Here is a 19,343-nt window from a genome sequence, read left to right on the forward strand (position 1 = left end):
TAGGACAGTACCACCTCAATGACAGATCAATTGTGCTCTTACCCATTTGAATTGCTAAAGCATAGCTCCAGTGCAAAACTCCCAGAAAGAGGACTCTTTCATCATCAGCTTCCTGTCCACGGTTCGACAGCATATTTTTCCCCATGGCTCAATGATTCCAGGAACGGTGATTGCAAGGTCAGAATCTTTTTATGGGGATTTTTTTTAATCTACGTTTGAATGCTTCTTGTGGAGCACTCACTAGTCCCACGGGACCGTACAAGAACAGAGCGTGTATTGCTGCGCGGATTGGTGCCTGCGAGCGTTACACGAGTATGTCTTTTCGCTGGGATGGCAAGCCACGCCTTCCCTCGGGTCTAGCATTCACAGCGCAATCGTAATCTGCGCTGTTGTCAGTCTAGCTTTGGATGTGCATGCTCAGGGGCCAAGCCTCCAACGAGGGCGTGGTGATGCATCTCCTCTGACACGCAGAGCTCGTCCCCTTTCCGACAGCTTGCGATCTGCTGCAAAGTGTTCCGTGCTCATCTCAAAAAGGGGCTCATTACCTTTCAGAGCAGATTATGCGCAATTTAAATCTTCAAATGCACCTATACTTTGCTTTTCTAGTTTTCCCTTTGTGTGACAACTTTGAATTTTAAATACAAGGTGCCTAAACATACAACAATAAAAAAATGCAGCTCATGTCAGCAGTAAAATGCATAGTAATTTATTAACTTTTCAAGTGTAAATACAAATTTATTTGATGATGCGCCACATGATGAAAGATTATTTGCAGTCACAACTTGCCTTCCAGTTGCTGCATTGTTTTTTTAAGTTAAACTTATTACAAAGAGTTTGAAAACTGGGCAATACGTGTTGATGGCCAATAGAAAACTGCAACCCTGTGAAAAGTATTAAGTGCCTCTTTATCTCTTTGAAGAATATTCTCGATTCAGAAATTCTGTTCTTCAAAATCAGATTGCTATATCTCGCTTCACTGGGGTACTTGTAAGGAAATATTCCTGGCCAAAGGAAGCACTGTTTTTACTTAGGGCAACCCGTGAACTCAATACCTTTAGTTACATATCATTAAGGCCTTTGTATTACAAGTCAACGTATTTTGTGAAACCAGTCTAAAATCCATTACAAGTTGCTAAAGAGGTCACTGTAAATCTCTTTTTCTAATGCCTTTGATGGCTGGGGCATTGTAAAGACACCGCTAAAAGTCTTCACCCAGCATAAGCACCCCAAATCTCTTTAAGGACGACGTATTTTCAACACTTATCGGAGTAAAATAGGGAGACTGTTAAGAGAGAACCTGAAGCTAATTTGTTACATTTTTTTCAAAGATGTAAAGATTGATGTGCTTTGTGGTAAATTCGCTGACAATTAACTATATAATTTCAGTGTTTACCCCTTGAGCTCCCTCAGTTCACTCAGTAAGCAGGCTCCATCTCTGGCAGGACTCAGTGCATCAGTACTTCAAGAATATCCTTGTTACCACACAGGAAGCTATAGATGCATGATGCACATACTGCAGTAGATCATGGTGCCCATTAATGTGTTTTCCATGCATTTAGTAGTTACAGCGCTCGCCTTAGTTCCACTAATGTCACACACGCACACACACACACAGAGAAAAGTCAAATCAACAACAACAACAAAAAGATGTAGAGGTACACACTACAGTGGTCTCTTGAATAGATATTCCTCATGAAGCAATACAAAAATATGTTAAGTTTGGGATTCTTTCCAGAGAGGAGATAATATTAAGTTTATTTTGGTGGCATCCAGATCTAGAGACATGTGAAGACCTGGTGATTCCTTGGTTTCTATCCAGCTTGGTAGCTAGTTCCTCTAATTTGCAATACCATCTTTTATCTGTGGCATGACCTCACAATCAACTTTGATTAGCAGTAAGAATGAGGCGGAAAAAATAGCAGTCAAAAATGGAACATCAAGGCTAGAAATATTTTCAATCAAGCAAATTCTGACAGCTGTTCTTCCTCCCAAAGCCTTTCATGAAAAAACCAAAGGTATTTGTTTCCTAACTGAATAATAATATGCCAAACACCCTCTGATCTCCAACTTGTATTGAAGTTCTTCTTACAGCCCAACTCACTGAGCCCCGGAAACAGGCCATAATGTGCTTTAGTATGGCTGTTAATGAACCATTTCAAATGAATACTGGATACTGAAGGAATTACATGCTGTGTAATTGATCTAAAGAACAGATTAGGACTGGTGCTATTTCATTAAATCTTATTAGCTCTGGCTTAAGTACTTAAAATTGCAGCTGTCCCATGTCAGATAGATTACACCCCTTGTCACATGGCAAGTGAGGGTTTCATCTACTAAACTGCAGTTTTCACAAAGGAGCAGGCTGATGAAAAGAAACGTGAAGTTTCCAAAGGACTGCCAACGCCTGGACTTCAGACCCCAAATTATTCATCGAAATGAGACAGATCGTTCAACGCTTTCAGAATATGTATGAAGAAATGTTGTTTGTTTCTGTATTTTTGTCTTAGGTCACTTGCATGGAGCCAGAGTTTAACTTCTTGGTTGTGGGACAGTCCTGAAGGGTTCTCATGCCTCATGGATGAAGACAATATAGATATTTTTGTAACTGCAGTGGAACCCATTGGGTCCTTCAACAACACCTTTTTTAGCTCTTCTTGCCTTCCACTGGAGGTCAGCACGCCTCAGTAGCTAGTGAGCCAATAAAGCTAGAGGACAATTTTGGCTGAGCAGCAAATGGCTTGAATCAAGCCAAGAATAAATTCAGCTTGGAAATAGATTTTTTTTTTTTTCCCTCACAAGACTCTAATTTTTAGGGATCTTGACGTGCTTACAAAAGTAGTTTTTAATGGTTTGCCTCTGACAGCAGCGTACTAGACTTGATGTTTCTTATCACCTTCTGTTCTCCTGTCCTGGGACCTACTATTTAACACCATAATCTCCTAAATCAAACAAAATAGCGATTGAAAGTTCTGATCTGAATTATCTCTACAAGACATATTACACTATATTAATTACTTTTTAGAATATCTGGACTGCTGCACTGTGGGAAATGACTGAAAATGTCAAACAACATTAAGCAGGACTTCAGATTGTACTAAGGGGTGAAATACTGACAAAACACCCACAGATTTTGGTTAAAACAGGTAATACCCAAAGCTTTTAAAATTATTATTCCCGTTACGAAAGAATATTTAAGACCCTCTCTCTCACATGCAGAGTCACCATGTTAACACCGTGGCCAAAGCAGTGGTTCAGACAGATAAAGACTGAGGTAAAAAGAATCCAACAGATGTATTTCTCAAATATATGAAACTGCTTCAGTAAATCTTAAAAAAATGACAATCACAGAAAATACCAACCACATTTTTAAGAGTTATTTGAATTCTTTCATATTATTCTGTGAACCTCAGAGACATTCAACTCTCACAAAAATCTGCTTTCCTCCTTATGATGAAAGTCTGGTTCTTGCAAGCCTTCTGCAGCCTGTGGCCTCTGCGCTCGAGGTTTGCCAGGCCTGACCGCTCTCAGGCAGACGGTGTGGCTGCGTTCAAATGCTTTGCACGGGGCCCTGAAGACGTGCAGCAGCGAAATTCCAAGGACAAGCAATTCGCATTCATTTCAGTGGTGTCAGAGTGAAGGGTTGTCATGCCTGTGTGAAATCTTTGCCGGCAAATGCAGATTTCTCTGGGTTTCTCGGCTTCAAAGCACCTAAACTGCAGATGCAACACTCCTTTCAGGATATTAAATTTAAAACCTGGTATTCCTCCAAATATTCAGCCTTCCTTTTACATTTACCCAGGATGTGAAAGGCTTGCTGCCCCCTTGCTAATGAAGGACCAAGCGTAGACTGGCAATTCAAAACAAGGGGAAAAAAAAGGAAAAAGATAAAAGCATGTGGCAATTTGCTTCTGTTGAGTGCAGCAAATTTATACTCTAATACTTAGGCATTTAGTGGCCACACCGATATATAGTTACTTTCAACTTCCAGCCATCTTCATATAAAATAGCACTTATTAATTGGAAAGACTACCAACGGTGTGAATGGCCTGTGACCCTACTCCCCCAAAAAACTCCCCCGGTAAAACTGCCTTTTCCCTTCTTTTGCCTTCGTGCCTCCGATGGCCAAATATTTCACAGAGTAAAACTCAACCAGAGTAAACAGAAGAAGAGCACAGGTCTCATGCAATTCCTTCCTTTTAAATCGTATCTGGAGAGAAGGTGACAAGTCACTCACAAATAGAACTCCTGTACGAAGCGCTCAACACCTGCTCCATAGATGGTAGCTATCCTTTTAAGTTGTCTAATAGGTTAATGCAAGGAGGTTAAATGCAGGGCAACTGTTCCCAATCTATATTTAGCCTGACGCTTCCTCCCCGTTTAAGACCTGCAGGAAGGCTTGAAAACTGAGCTTGTCCATGACTTTTTATCGTATTGCTTGCTTTGTTAAAGACGCTACCTCGCCCTGCAGGTCTTACTGCACTCTTCAAGAGGTCGTGTTCAACTAACCATAAACAGGGAATTTTAAGCATTTTATATTTAGAATCTCACCCAGAATTATTCTTTTGTATATATTCATGCATAACCTGGTCCGCGTGACAGAAATAAAAATCAGCTATTACCCACAAATAAACTCCAGGAGATTTGGCTCTGTATTACTTCTTGCACACTCTGTTTCAAAATATAAAATTAGGGCAAAATATAGCGATAAGGTCTCTGGATACCAACCAAGAGTTGACAAGTTAAAAGTAAATATTTTATTACATATCATGCCCTTGAAAAATTAACTTTGTTTCCATTTTATTTTGTTCAGCATGCCTTGAAATAGGAATGGCAAAAGCTCTTCAAGAAACAGATCACCAAGGTTCATGGTACCGCAGTGTCTGCAAGTACCTATTTTCCAGGCTCAGTAAAACAAAACAAAATTCTTTTTTAAAACTACTATAAAATATTAAACAGCGAAGTTAACAGATACCGTCTCTGTCTCTCCTTCAGTACGGCTGAATCTTCTGTACTGAAAAGCTGTCTGCCACGGACCAGCATCCAAAGCTTGCTGACATTGAGAGCGGTCGTCAACTTTTGACAGCCTTTTGGATACGTCCTTGTCATTGCTCTGGCTACCTGTGCACAGACACCGCACGAACCACTGGGTAACATTATTAAACTCAGGTTCACAAAGATGTTGTCAACAGGTCAACTACAGTAAAATATTTATATTTCAGAGTAACAGTACTTATATATGCTGTTTAGTCCTTTCCTGCTCTAATTTGCCCTCTTATCACTAGGTTTTTGTTTGGTTTTCAAATATTGAGAAGCCTTTGTTGGTTTGTTCAGGAAATTTCTCTAGACAGAGCTCACAAAGCGTACTTGCTCACGTTTGACATTTTCACAGGATGGGTAACAAAATGGAAGATTCAAGTTGTTAAATTCCACAGATGGCACCTAACTCAGTCAACTTATTTTCAGAAGTAATGAGTATCCAGCTTCCAAAGCCATGTGGAACAACACAAGAGTGCGCCTGCACGTACAACACTGCAGGCCAGGAGCCTTGCAACTTACGTACTCAGGGCTTGTTGGCCAACCCAGACCTCTAGAACTTCATCCGCCTACTAGGACATTTACTGCCTTGGAAGAGTTAAATATGTAAGTGCTCTATTTTGATGCCTTCACATTCAAGAAACGTAAAATGTGGCAATATATCGGAGCATGTGGCTACTTTACCTATTCAACATTTACCTGTGTCTAACTAGAAGAGGTCTCTAAAGTGCTGCTTTTTAGCAGCTTGAAGGTTGAGAACCACCTGTAAACATTTGCAGAACAGTCTCTTTCTAGAAATAGAGACTCCTAAACAATCAACCTTGAAATTTATCATATATTATATTACATTTCCAGTGTTATTTACAGATCTTGTTTAGTACCATGAAACAGACATGCTGAAAAGGTAGGGTTTTTCCAGTCCCCTTTTATATGAAGTACAATAAAAAAGGCACATGATTATTCACCATAGGAGTTGTGCACCAGTCGATAACTTAAAGCTAAAAAGCTACCCATCAGAGAACCCTCCTTATGAGGCAGTATAGAGATCTCTCCTTTCAACTCATAGAAACGTCCAGCTATTAATCCTTTAGGAGAGCCTTAAGGAACCCACTTTTCTGTTGTGTTCTGAGCTTCACAAGATTTTCAGATCAACAGAAAACTCCCATTAAGCTTCCCAGGTCATCTACTGGAGCAAGGAAGAGTTAAATAGGGCAGGTATGCGTCTGTTTTTCTTTTTCTTATTTTTCTTTTTGCCTTTGAATGCCCAACTGTGGAGGTCTCTTGTGAGCCAAGTCCTGTCCAAACTAATTGGCTTTAAGACAAATGCCTTGCATGGTATGGCACACTGAGCAATGGACAACGGCAGGAGAGGCAGCTTCTCAGCCCCAGCAGTCAGTGTCGGCCATGTTTTATCCAGTTTCTAATCATCCATTTTTGTCCCGAGCACCTTTGTACGACTAATCTGAGCCCAAAATTTGCATCCTTGGACATTTCCACTTCTAGACAGCGGCCAGTGTCTCTGCTGATGATTGGACCATTCTGAGGAGACAAAAAAGAAAAAAAAAACGATTAAAGGATTAGAAGAAGGAGTAGAAAAGGTGAAAACATTAGAAGAAAAATAGTGCTCTATTTGAAAATCCCTAGAAAACACTATAAAATGCCTGGAAAGTTCTGTATATATCAAGACAAAAGTCCCCAGAAAGTGCTAGAAATTCATAGGAGAAGCTACATGATCCATACAAAGTGCCAAAGCAATTTTTTGATAATTCTAGATTTAGAATTTGCTAGAAAATTCCCCAGAAATTACTAGAAAAATCTCTAAAAACCACTAGAGAATCCCTACAGACCCCAAGATATGGGAAATCCCAGAAACTGTAAGAATGCCTTTGAAAGTCCTAAAAATTATTTGAAACCTCTAGATCTAAAAATTTCTAGAAAGGTGCTAGATCTAAAAATTCCTAGAAACAGAAATTCCTGGACACTAAAACCACCCCCTTCCAATCACAAGTACGTTCTTGACAACCACTACTGAAATTGAGAATATTCCGAAAAGGGATAACTAAAAATTCCTAGAAAACATACCCCAGAATTCCTGGTAATCGTCATCTAAGAAAATCGCTGGATAGAACAGGACCTATGGAAAACACATCTGACTATTTCTAGAAGGCATAAGGGGGGGATTCCTAGAACAGCCCTCTAAAGACCTTGTTTTTCATTAGATAACCTCTAGAGCAGCATTCCTCTCCAGTTTATCTCTGCAAGTCTCCCGAGCTCTTCCGTACCTGTGTGAAATCCCAGAACCTCTGTGCTGGTCTCAGGACGTCTTCGCACTTCTTCAGAGTCGGAGTCCGGCCCTTCCCATCGTCAACGAGGCATTTGGAGTCAGGCAGGAAGGCCGTGGAGCCCAGCGGCCCAAGCTGCAGGACGCCGTCCGAGCTGTAGCGGACAAGCTGGGGGAGGAAGAAGAGGGAAGACTTTAGCTGCAGCCCGCGGGACCCCAGCGATGGGACGCACAGCCGACCTGCAGCTGCCTTCCCTGCTGGCTTCTGCCCCGAGCGCTGGTGAGGAGTCCTTTGGCACCTTCCCGGCCTGGCGCACGCTGCTCGGGGACGGAGCTTGGGAAACTTGTTTAACCGACACGGGGGCTCTCATAGGATGCAATGCTCCCTTTCTTTCCCACCTCTGCTCCCCACCACTCCCTACCCACTCTTTCACTGCAAAAGGACAATCAAGAAAGTGAACTAATCAATATGTAAATCATACCCACTCATCAGGAGCTACTTTAACAAGGACACCATCTTAATTTGCCGTGCAGTTTGTTCTGAAGAGCTCTGTTAGAGGCTATTGATAGCAACAAGTCTAATTAGTTTTTGTAAATAAATGTTACTGAAAAAAATCCAACCATGCAACCGGTATCCAAAAATATGAGAGGGAAAAAAAAAAAGAAATAATGAGGGAAACAGCAGCAAATTTACTAACATATGCTTCAGGCCTACATAAGAAAGAATCACACTCTGATATTTCAGTTTTGTGTGAGGCTTAACTGTTCTGCAATTTAGTGATGTGGTAAACGCTACTGTAATTAGAGGGTTCAGTTGAGGACCATTTATTATTTTAGAGGGCTTGTTTGTAATAGGAAATAAAACTTAAGCAGGCACAATAATTCACGTTAATTTTTACAGGAGTGTATGGGGTTTTTTTAACCTTTCTTCTATCTTAAGTGATAATTTTACTTGCCTCAAGTCATTCACAGTAAAATGGCCCTCAAGGAAAAGCAAAAAAAATCTTTCTGTAGAAGGTGAGGTGTAAAAAAATCCGTCTCTTGTAATGTCAGCGTGCCAGGATGGAAGGGACATAGCCATTGCAGAGCTTGCAGGCTCCTGGGAGAGCAGGCAGCAGAGGTAAACCTGCATCTCAAGGTATTGGAGGGGAAAAAAAAAAAGAAAAAAAAGCTTTTCCTAGGGACACACTGGGGACCTTGAAAAGTTTCTTCCAACCCAAGAAGCCACTGAAGAACTGTGGGATGACAGCAGGCCTGAAGAGCACAGTCTTGATGAAGGAAGGTTGATTTCAAGCTCTTTACTCTGCCTCTTGCAGATCTGAATCTTCTCTACTGCAACTTGTTTCCACCTGTATTCTAATAAAGCCTCAAAGCCTTAAGGGTGGTTCTAGGATGCTCCTTTGGAGGGAAAAGGGGCTCTGTCAGCTCACTCTATATCATCCTGCACTGAGATAACTATGATAGCCATGGAGTCCTCATTTATAGGTTGCAAAAATTAATAAGTAATCCCCTTAATTACAGCTACATCCCAGGCAGTTGAAGGAGAGCCCATTGGGGGAGATTTCAAAGCACATTAAAGCAAAAATACACGATGTTAATTTGGCAGCAGGCCAATATGTCAAATCAGACATATCTACTTCCCACTTCTTCTGTGTTTAAATCCAAAGTCATTATGCCAGCATCATATTTTGTCCTTCTTACCCTCGAAGAAGTCAAGTGCAGCGCCCAGGTGCCAAAAGACTGCAGAAGGGAGCCAGCTACATGGCTTGTATGCTGCGAGGCAGGGTGCTGCAGGGTGAAGATCTGAGCCACCGAAGAAACGTAATTATCACCCAGGAAATTCACTGCCTGTCTGGTCTTATTGCTGTTATGTGGCTGAAATTACTTAATAAGAAAGGGGAGGAAGGTCAGGGGTGCCTGCCATTTATTGGATGCTACTGACCAGCGCATGAGGTATCATTAAGAGTCAATCAAAAAACCTCGAATTAGAGCCTAGCTTTCTACTGCCATCCTTATCAACAACCTCAGAAGACTCATGCTGTGAATAATCATATCTTGCTGGTGGTAGAAAGAGCACGGTCAACTCCATCCCAGACCAGACACCCTTTGACAAACTACGTGTTCATTTTCCCACCTGCCGCTTCTGTTCCATGTGAAGTGCAGGGTTAGTACAGAGCCTGCATCAGAGAAAGCCGAGGGGTAACCACATGAGGATCCTCCTTGGTGTGAGCAATGCCATTGTCGAGGCACCATCTGTACACACTAAATCCAGAGACTTTTTGGGTGTGGTTGTTTGTTTTTCCCTTTCATTATAAGGATATGGGGGATGTATATGAAAGTGATTCAGAGTATGAGTGGACTGCCAGCTCAGACCCATTAACTTCCTTTTTTCCCCCATATAAAGGGGGGCTGGGGGGACCCAAATTTTTTTTTTTTAAAAAGTAAAACCTGCCTGTATATGCCACATTTCTCATATCTAATGGGTACTCAGCAGAGTTCAAATGAACTGCAGGCATGGCTGAAACTTACTCTGACTGAGAACTGTGTTCATCTTGCAGTTTTATTATACCCCTCCAGGTCCCAAAATACCACCTAGCAACCTGACTGGCTTTGCCTTATCCAAATAATCAGAACCACTGTTTATAACGGGCTACCTGCTCTGTAGTACAGGATCAGTTTTCCCTGTGGTTTAAGATAAGCAGCATTTTCTGTACCGATATTAAAATGGTCTAAAATATTACTTGTCTTTAGAATCTCAATAGCCAGAATTGGATGCGCTCTGCATTGCGGTAGCCATGTACTTCGGAAAGATGTTGCTATACAGAAGCCTGTCAAAGCAGAAACTGCCATTTCTACTTAGGCCTTAGAAGATACACTATCTCTGTTAAACCATCTCCAGTACTGAAAGTGGCAGTTGTGCAATAGGTCAACAGAGTTGGAGATGGTTCTGTGCAGGACGCTGTACCTGTACAATGGCAAGACAAATGGAATAGCAAGGGCTTAATTTTCCTGGATCTGCACTTTCTGCCAAGAGTTCCAACAGTCATAAAAACGTAGGCTCATCCTAGAATAAAATAAAATTCTAAAAAACCACACACAAACAACTTTCTTAGACCACGTTACGCGGAGAGTTTTAATGCCTGCTGCTGCAAAATCAGACCAGAAATTAATGTTCAAGAAACTACTATATGACTAATAACGTCTCCCTCCAAAGACTTCACATCATAATTTCTTAGTGACAACGTAAACTGTGAAAATAGAATGAGCTTTAAAGTAGTTTATTATTGGAGACTAGAAAACAGGAACTGGGATACAGAGTCAATGAAACTGTGAAAATTACACCTGCTGTGTCCAAATTTGATCTTGGGTATCACCACCATACTGAAAAAGAAATAGCCTCTGCGTTAGCCTTAGAGCTGCGGGCATGACACATCACGCCACTCCATTCCCAGTGCCAACCAGCCAAAATCAAGGGCTGTTAAGGGCTATTCCTTATGTATCCACACACTCCCACTGTGAGCTGCAGGACAGAAGCAGGGTTTTATCCATGACGTGAGAATGGACCCTCGCTCAGTTTTTCATCTGAGAAGAGCTCACATAAATGACACTGAAGCTAAGTGCTCTGTTAAATACTCCAAGGTCTAATCCTGACACCATCTGCTGTACCTGTGATAACATAAGATACTTTTCCTTTCAACATTCAAAAATCTGCGCAAAATGGAAGGGCTGTCAAAGGCCGCTCATCAAAGCCACCATATCTGATTCAAAACTAGGAGCAGCGCTGCCTAAGGAAGGTGATCCTGCAGGAGCATCAATGCGATAAGTAAACGCCAGCTTTTAAGTGAAGGATTTTAGGATTTGACTTCAGAAAATCAATTGCTGCTAATTTCCACTCAAGTGAAAAAAAGCACAAAATAACAACAGGTAATTGTTTGTAGGAAACAGTTACATGGGTACGTCCTGTAGCTTTCCACACTTAATTCAACCCCTCTTTCTGGCTCTTGTTCTCCAAGCAAAAGGAAATCTTTAATGATCCTTCAGCCCTGCAGGTTAAGGTGAGCTGCAAGCTGACACAGAAATGGAAACAGCGAGCTACGCACGAGTCCAGAATCCCTTAAATCTCCAGAATACTTGTTGCCGTGAGACAAACGGATCACAAAAGAAACAATTACCAGACTTCCACGTCTGTTACAGAATATCACCCGCTACTTCCTGCAAGTTCAGAAACTACCTTTCCATCCACCCTGCTCTAGCAGTCAGCCCTGCTACCCAGAGTGCAACCCTGGAAAGCCATAGCTCTACCAAGCAAAATGTTAAATACCTGCCCTCAAGCAGCAGTTTAAGCAAAGCCTTTCATCTCCTCTTACTCTATCTGTTTACGTAGCTGCGAGCTCCAGGAATCCAAACGTTGAGGTCTCCCTTCTTTCTCAATGCCAAGGGAGTTCTTGCTTTCGCAGCTGCAGTGCCTCCTCTTTCTCTTGGTGTGAAAGGGAAGAGAGGAGGGAGGAGAAGGAGGCTGTTCCCCAGGGTCCTTCTACCCCAGGATGCCATTTTATTATCTACTCCTCTTCTTTCTCAAACTGAATAATCAGCTCCACATCACAGCGTTCAAGACAGACTCTGAGACAGTGAATATTTCCACTGAGGCTGGATAAATGCTCTCAGATGGTTCAAAACCTGCGTGTCCTGTCCTATAACCATTCTAAGAAGCTTCCAGAACAACATATTCCACTTTTGGGGGGTTTTGTCATCCGTCCGTGTCCCCCCACCCTGCCTTTTATTTTTTTAATTTGTTTTACAACAGAAGGGTATTATGCAGTCCTGTAGGAGCAACGGGCTTTACAGGTGGTTGAACAAGACAAGCCACATGCAGGGGCAAGGCAGTTCAAGACCCCCAGTATAGTGCTTAGTAGCAGAATCTTCTCTAGCCCTATTGCTCTCCCAGCAGTATTTGCAAACCTTTTTTCCTGAAAGCGATTAGATTCAAACCACAGATCTAATGAACTCATATAAGAATGATACGATTTTTCCATAAAGAGAGTTTTAAAATCAACTTAGACTCATGCAAAACTTCGTATATTCCTAACTCTTAGCTTACACTGACTTAACTTGAGCCAAATGCATTAAGCTAAACTGATGTAAACTCAGGCTGAATGCATTCCAGAGCATCCATAAAAGACTGTGTCCCTGTTTGAAAAAACAGGGATTTAAAAGCTGATGTCATAGAAAAGATGTGATTTATAATGGTAAAAACTGATCTTGAGAAATCACATAGGGAAAGGCGCTTTGTTTGTGGAGCAGTAACAGTGGAGTGGTTTTATTTTGCACAGGAAATGCAGGATAACGGCATCCAGAGGTGTGCAATATGCAAGGGAAATCGAAGGGTAAGAAGTAGAAGAAAAGAACATTTTATCACAGATGAACAGTAATTTTATTCCTACCCCAGCTTTCTTTAAACAATTGACTGGCTTCTGTTGGTTTCGGTAGAACCATGTGTATACTGAAATCGCTGGTAATTTGCTTGTCAGAATTGAAGAGTATGAAAACCAAACAAAACTACAGCGGAATAGCAAGAGGCTTTCACACCAGTAGGACACATCAAGCCCCAGTGATAATCTAACTGGTGAAAATGAGTTCCATGTTTATATTCATTTATATTCAGCAGGCATGTACAACTAACCCAAATCTCAACTCAGTAGGGGTATTTCATGCCCTACACTTGAGATCAAAAATGTCAGAAACTGAAAGCTAAACATAACAGACAACTATGCTCACCCAAGCTGATTAGAAGAGAGGCTTTAAAATGTTTATTTAATATATTAAAACGCTTGCTGTCAACACCTTTCATGCTATGTGCTTGAATATCCTTGATTAGGGTTTGTGCAGCTGTGGTTCTCATACTGAATTAATTTTGTAAATTGTGGTGAGATGATAGAAGTTTTCCAGCTGTGTAATCATTAATTAACTTGGCTGCATTTGAGTGGCTCCAACCCATGCTTGTCTGTGAAATACTCAACCTAGATAAAACATCACCTCTGCCTTCTGCTCCATGTTTCTTACAGAATGAAAACTTAAAAAAAAAAAAAAAAGGAAATGGAAAGTGCTGCAGGATGATTTGGTAGATTAACTTTTTGCCTTTCCCATACTTTTGTAATTCTCACACGCAGGGGATACTCTCGGATTTTAAGAGTTTGGGAAGGGTGACTTTCTCTTTCTACGCATTTACACAATGCTAGTAGCAAAAGGGCTCTAGCTCATGGCTGTAATGTGGAGCCTAAAAACAGCTTTTCAGGCTTTTCCAGAAAATTCACCTACACAGGATACTGAAGACCTGTAGCAGAAGTGAGCCAGAGGACACTTAACTGGTCACTACCCAACTTCACCTTCTTGGGCAGTAAATACTTTGTGTACGGTTATCTGCACCCGAGAAGGGCTGCCCAGTGTCTAGTGTAGGGCCTGCAATTCAAAAGGCGTCATCTACTGGGCAACATATTTACATTTTACTATAAGGAATATGACCTGTTCCTTAATTAAAAAAACTAGTCAGAGCTGGATGCTGAGAGGCGAGGTACTTTATGCCCCCAAATGTACAAGAGTCAGTCAGGAGAAGCTGAGCACATTGTACTTCCTTTCAAATAAATTCACAGTCACTTATGCCCTCAACTATTTTCTTCTTCTGGAAGTCAGAGTGTATTCTATGAAACAGGAGTCATGGAGGCAAACAAGTAGGTTAAGGACTTAAATTGCAAAATAAATTACAGTCAGAACCATTTATTTCATTATTCTTCTCAATGCTGGCACGACAAGAGGAGATTAGATGTTGCAAAGAGACTTTCCGGAAGGGCTGAAATTTGCAACCTTCTGGTCAGAATTAGAATGGAGCAGGAGACTGAACTCTCTCTGAGTGCCCTGACATCTCTAACTAGACTCTTCTTGGAAAGCTCATTTACATCTAATTAAGCAACACTATTTTGTTACCCTACTCAAAGGCTGTTCCTTCCGCCCCTAGTAGGAAAGTGTCAGTCAAGTGCTCCATAACAATCCTGCCAAAGGTGGACGTTTTGTCAGTGGGAATTACTGCCTACCTCTCTTTGCTCTAACAAGGTATGGCTCTTCACCAGCTTGCAATTAAGCACAATAGGCAATATTTATATTTTGCAGCTCTCGTTATGCCTCCATGGCGATGTATGAGCCAGGACTCCAAATCAATATATGCATGAATAAGCTTCAGATAATTGTTAAGTCCGTGATAAGGTCAGAGTTTATTTACGCATGAGAATGTTTATTAATGTAGTTCTGATTCAGATGGTACTTCAAAAGAAACCAGAATTACATTTCAGAAGAAGCTCAAGGCCTGGATTTAAATGATATCCAATATATATTTTAAAAACCCAAGTAATATCACTATGAGCATGGAAAGAAGAAATGTCATTTTAAAATCTCCAGACATCTGTAAGAATAATATGCACAGGGACTGGCCAAAAAGAAATTTTCTGTTTTAGCAAAGTGTTAAAAGATATTCGTGATTCCCTTTGAAGCTGACGTTAAGTATGGGCTTAACTTTTTGCCTACTTGGGGAATCAAATCAGCAGCTTGGTAAATCATTTCTGCCTAGGAGTCTGTTGGACCAATGAACAGTTGATTTAAAGAGGTACCATTCCTAGGACAGGGAGCTGCTCACTCAAATAAAGTTCATTAATCTTCGTTGGATCGCTACGTTATTAAAACAAATTATCACGATTCTTCTGTTTTCCTTACTGGCATCTTCAATGTATAGATTCACATGCTGAGCAACCTTGGAAAGGGGACCCAAACAGACCGCAGTAAAGCCAAATGTTTTCCTTCGCATGTCAGGAAAACACTGGCAAACTCAGCTCAAATGCACCAAATCACTTCTGAAAATTCTTTAAGTTAAAGGTTTCTCATTAATTACGGGATTTTAACTGTTTACCTGAGAGGACATTCCATGGCATGGATAAAGGATTGCTTTGTCATCCTCTTCGGCTCCCTGATCTAAGCAGTAGCCACTAGCTTTGCTGTTACGCACCTATAACCGGATCAGAAAGGAAACAGTTATATTAGAAATTAATCTGTGCCATGCAAGTCCAATCGAGCTAAATCTTTGCTGCACCACACCTATTGAAACAACTAGTGTGTAGAACTATTCTTGGAGAAACACATGCTTATTCCCTGGATATGACAGGGTGCCAATAGTGAATTTGCTCCAGGAAAAGACATCATCTGGACAACCTGTTGTCTTTACAGACCATGGGTCAGAGTTATATTTTCAGCTGTTACTCAAGGATCAGAACCCCATAAAAAGTCACTCTAAGACAGCCAGGGCAAATTTTGCTCCAAATTACCCTTGTGTAAATGCAAATTTTGACTCCGTATGTTGAGAATGTGACTTAAACCAAAGAGTATAGGAACTACCCAGGACTGGTGTGGGATGTGGCACTCTTTTATTTGCTCCTACTGCATGTATAAGAACAAGAAAGCACGAAACAATTCTATTTGAATTGAGAATATAGTATATGGTTATGTAGAGAAGTGATGTAAAGCACATTATTGTGAAAGGATACAGCGATGATGAGCGGTGTTGGAAGGCCTTCAATATATTTAACAGTTAGGTTCAGAGAACTCAAGCAAAGTCAAAGATTCATGTGCCTCCCCAGACAAGGAAAATGTACAAGCCTCTAAAACCAGGCTGGAGCTCTCGTGAAACTTCAGGCCTGCCTTTCTCTTCAGGCTAGATGTGTTACACATGGGGTTTTTTGGACATAGGAAAATTTTACAGGTATCTTATTCAAGAGGGTATTTAGAGAGACATTTTGAAACAGTCAATAGGTCAGTTTTGGTTTAGGCTGTGAACAATTTGTCTGGCCACCCCCCATAACATAGAAATAGCTGCTGCATGAGGCGTGAGACAAATTGGTAAGTAATCCTTGTTGTTGTAGAGTACAAGCGTAACAGGCATAGGATTAAGGGGTTCATCAGCAGTTATGTTTCAGGAGGTTTATTTTATGACTCAAGTAATATTAAAGGCTAAAGAAGATGAAGACAGCTTTATGACATGGCTTTAAAAAATGTGAATTGAGTCACTAGGAAATATATTTTTACTACTGTTTCAATCTGTTTCACATCTACTCAATACACTTATTTTCTTTTAAACTCACTAAAATCCAGACATCTTTTCCTCCAGGAAAATAACCAGAAGAGACGGTAGTTAATAACAAGCTTGGTGTTGTTTAGGATGAAGCCTCTACTTTTTTCACTATAGGCACGTAAGACTGAAAGGGAACTAAGCCAGTTTATACTAGCTAAATATCTTGTGCGGCTCCATTATATTATAAATTTTAATGAATTAGATACTTGCGTCACTAAACTTCCCGTTTGACTCAAGACCCTTCACGCGACCACTCAACAGAAACAAACTTCTTTTCAGAGCCCGGTTCGCTCACCTGCTGGTATAATTGACACAACATTGGCAGTACTGCCAATATTCTTCACAGTTAACAGCCTCCTCAGAGCTGACAGTTACTAATAGCTCCTGTTGAATTTACTAAATGTCTTTCCTCAGTTACTGCCAGGGATAGTTATATTAGGCTGCAAAGTGATATTATGCAGTAAAACTTGCGCTTTGTATCAATATCTAGAGCGCCTGACTTATTTTTATATGAAATCAATCACATGGAACAGAAAGGAATAATGTCCGTTTAGTTGTCTTGTGTGAAAATATATTGCCTTTGGATTTAATTGTGTGCATGTAGACAATTAAAACAGAATCTTAAAAACACCGTGCAGCAGGAGAGCTCCTAGAACTTCGCTCCGGTTCACGTTCATAAGTGATAGCAGTCCTCACATTACAGGCACGCCGTACAGAGTAAACGAGTTACAGAAGGTGTGCCTGACTTCTTTAAAGACTGGGGTCAAGCATATGTGGGAGATTTAATTGGTTCACAGAAGAGAAAGGAATGGTCGAGACGGCTGAGGTGAACCGAAATGCCTACACATTTCTAACACGTTTGGATCTAGCGTTTCATTAGGGTTAAGTTACCTATCTGCTCAGCCATCTCAGCGTAGGTGTTCCAAGGCCTTACTCAATACCGGGACACAAGTGGAGATGAAAATACAGAATCTGAGCACAAAGCAGCAAAATTGGTTTTCCTCTGATGACCTTTTTCATGATGAGATAAAGACCCGCCAAGTGGTAGCCTCACCTCATAATCTGAACAAGGATATGTGGCTTTTTATCCTGAACAAGGAGGGTTGCAAATATGAATCAAGAAAGCTAATGTACTCTTTCAAGTAGTTTAGCAAAACCCCAAACGAGGGTGGTTCTTTACCCAAAAACAATACAGCAAACTCAACTCTTCTCATTAGCGGTATTTATTTTAGCTGCTTGACTGCTGGTGTTTTCTTCATGACATCCTTTGCATCCTATTTTGGAAAATGATTACCTCAGATTTATGCTCTCAGAGCTGCTCCATTTTAATATGAAAGCCAAGGAGGTTGTGTACCATCGTTAGTGAGAACGATTTAACCTGATATACTCCAATGAGAGGGACAGTGCTTCTCAAAGCCGCACTTCTAGTGTTGATTAAAAGCAGAGGAGGGTATTTCTGTTGCTGCTGCTGTGCTGACTTGAAATTGCACTGTACCTCCTGATACCCACCGCTAGGATGAAAGGACTGCTTTAATGCAGCCATGATATATTTTTAAAGACATACAGTACCTCTCCATAAGTGACCGTATTATTATAAACCCTCATTTCAGGATAGACGTTCTCCAAGTACCACTTAAAACTCCGGCACTGCAGTCGCTGTCGTAGAGCTATTCTTTCAGAAACATCTCCAAAGTCAACTCCAGGGTTCTACAAAACAGAAGAAGAATAAGGAAATCTCATCGCACTGACTTCACAGTTGCTTTCTTTACTGAAACCAAACTGGAGTTCGTTTAGCACACCAAGCTGTGTTTCCCTCTCTTCTTTCTCTTTTGTAAGTAGCAGCTCATCAAACAGCTGCTGTTGAGAGCAGACAATAAATATTAATGAAAGTCAGTGGAAAAGGAAGGATAACGAACAAGAGAAAAACCAAACATAAATCAAAACAATAAGAATACAATAAGAATGTTGTTACTTCCAGCAATTCCAAATGTTTGCAATCAAACCTGAACTCCTCTGCTTTCAGATTCGTTAGGAATTTAGGCAGTAATTCCGATCTAAGACATGGCAGCTTGATCACGGTTTACTCTAGTAACAGCCTTAGGTACGCACTAATGTAAATGAGATCAGAAAGGCCTGTTAAACCTTCAGAGCAGAGCTGCTCAAGAAGTCATTAAGCTCCATTAAACATTTGTATAGACCAGCATTCATTTTTTTACTGGAACGGGAGCTCATTAGCAGACTTGAGCCATAAAATGCAGTTAAACTCAAAACCATCTTTATAGTTCTAGTTTAGAATATGACATGTCTGAATACAAATCCCATGAAAAACACAGGCTGGAAGAGTCCAATCAATGTGATCAAAACCAGCCATTTAAAAACTGCCAGGTCCTGAGTTAGCGTCTGTTGATTTAAACCATTATAAAACATCAGAGTTCAACACTAAGACAGTAAGAGTTACCTCATCTAAAAGTCTTTTCTGACATTGTATGAATCAAATGGGCTGAAACTGGAGAGTTTTGCATGGATCTGAAGTGCCTTGTACATTTCCTCCAGAAAGATTTCTCTACGTTTTACAAACGATGTCTAATGCAGGGTTACAAGACAGCAGCAAGTCTTAGCTCAGGGTTTATTAGAATCCCCAACAGATGCCTAGTTTTCAGAAGAGAATACAAGTGTAATACCGAACAGGTTTTTCTATTTGCCACATAAAGAGTTTACTGTGCTCGCTGCTGCTTGCTGATGCATACTTTGTCATGAGCTCTCTATGCAGCATCCATTCAAATGAATGTTAATTTACGTACTACTTCAGGCTAGATGGAAGGAGAGCAATTCTCGGAGGCGCTCTGTACAATAAATCATTCA

At 40.8% G+C, this 19,343-nt stretch overlaps 1 protein-coding gene across 2 annotated transcripts in view; it reads right to left on the reverse strand.

The window, feature by feature from the left end:
• Positions 1-683: 683 nt before the first annotated feature.
• GALNT9 (polypeptide N-acetylgalactosaminyltransferase 9) overlaps positions 684-19,343 on the reverse strand; it is a 161,035-nt gene continuing 142,375 nt past the window's right edge. For both annotated transcript variants that reach the window (XM_064466496.1, XM_064466497.1), the window contains 4 exons: positions 18,051-18,188; positions 15,267-15,362; positions 7,317-7,484; positions 684-6,573 (listed from right to left, as the gene is read on the reverse strand). In XM_064466496.1, coding sequence (XP_064322566.1) covers positions 6,427-6,573; positions 7,317-7,484; positions 15,267-15,362; positions 18,051-18,188 — 549 coding nt within the window. In that variant the 3' untranslated portion in view covers positions 684-6,426. The remainder of the gene's footprint in view (positions 6,574-7,316; positions 7,485-15,266; positions 15,363-18,050; positions 18,189-19,343) is intronic.

This window comes from Phalacrocorax carbo, chromosome 15, assembly GCF_963921805.1.
Source record: "Phalacrocorax carbo chromosome 15, bPhaCar2.1, whole genome shotgun sequence".
NCBI lineage: Eukaryota > Metazoa > Chordata > Aves > Suliformes > Phalacrocoracidae > Phalacrocorax > Phalacrocorax carbo.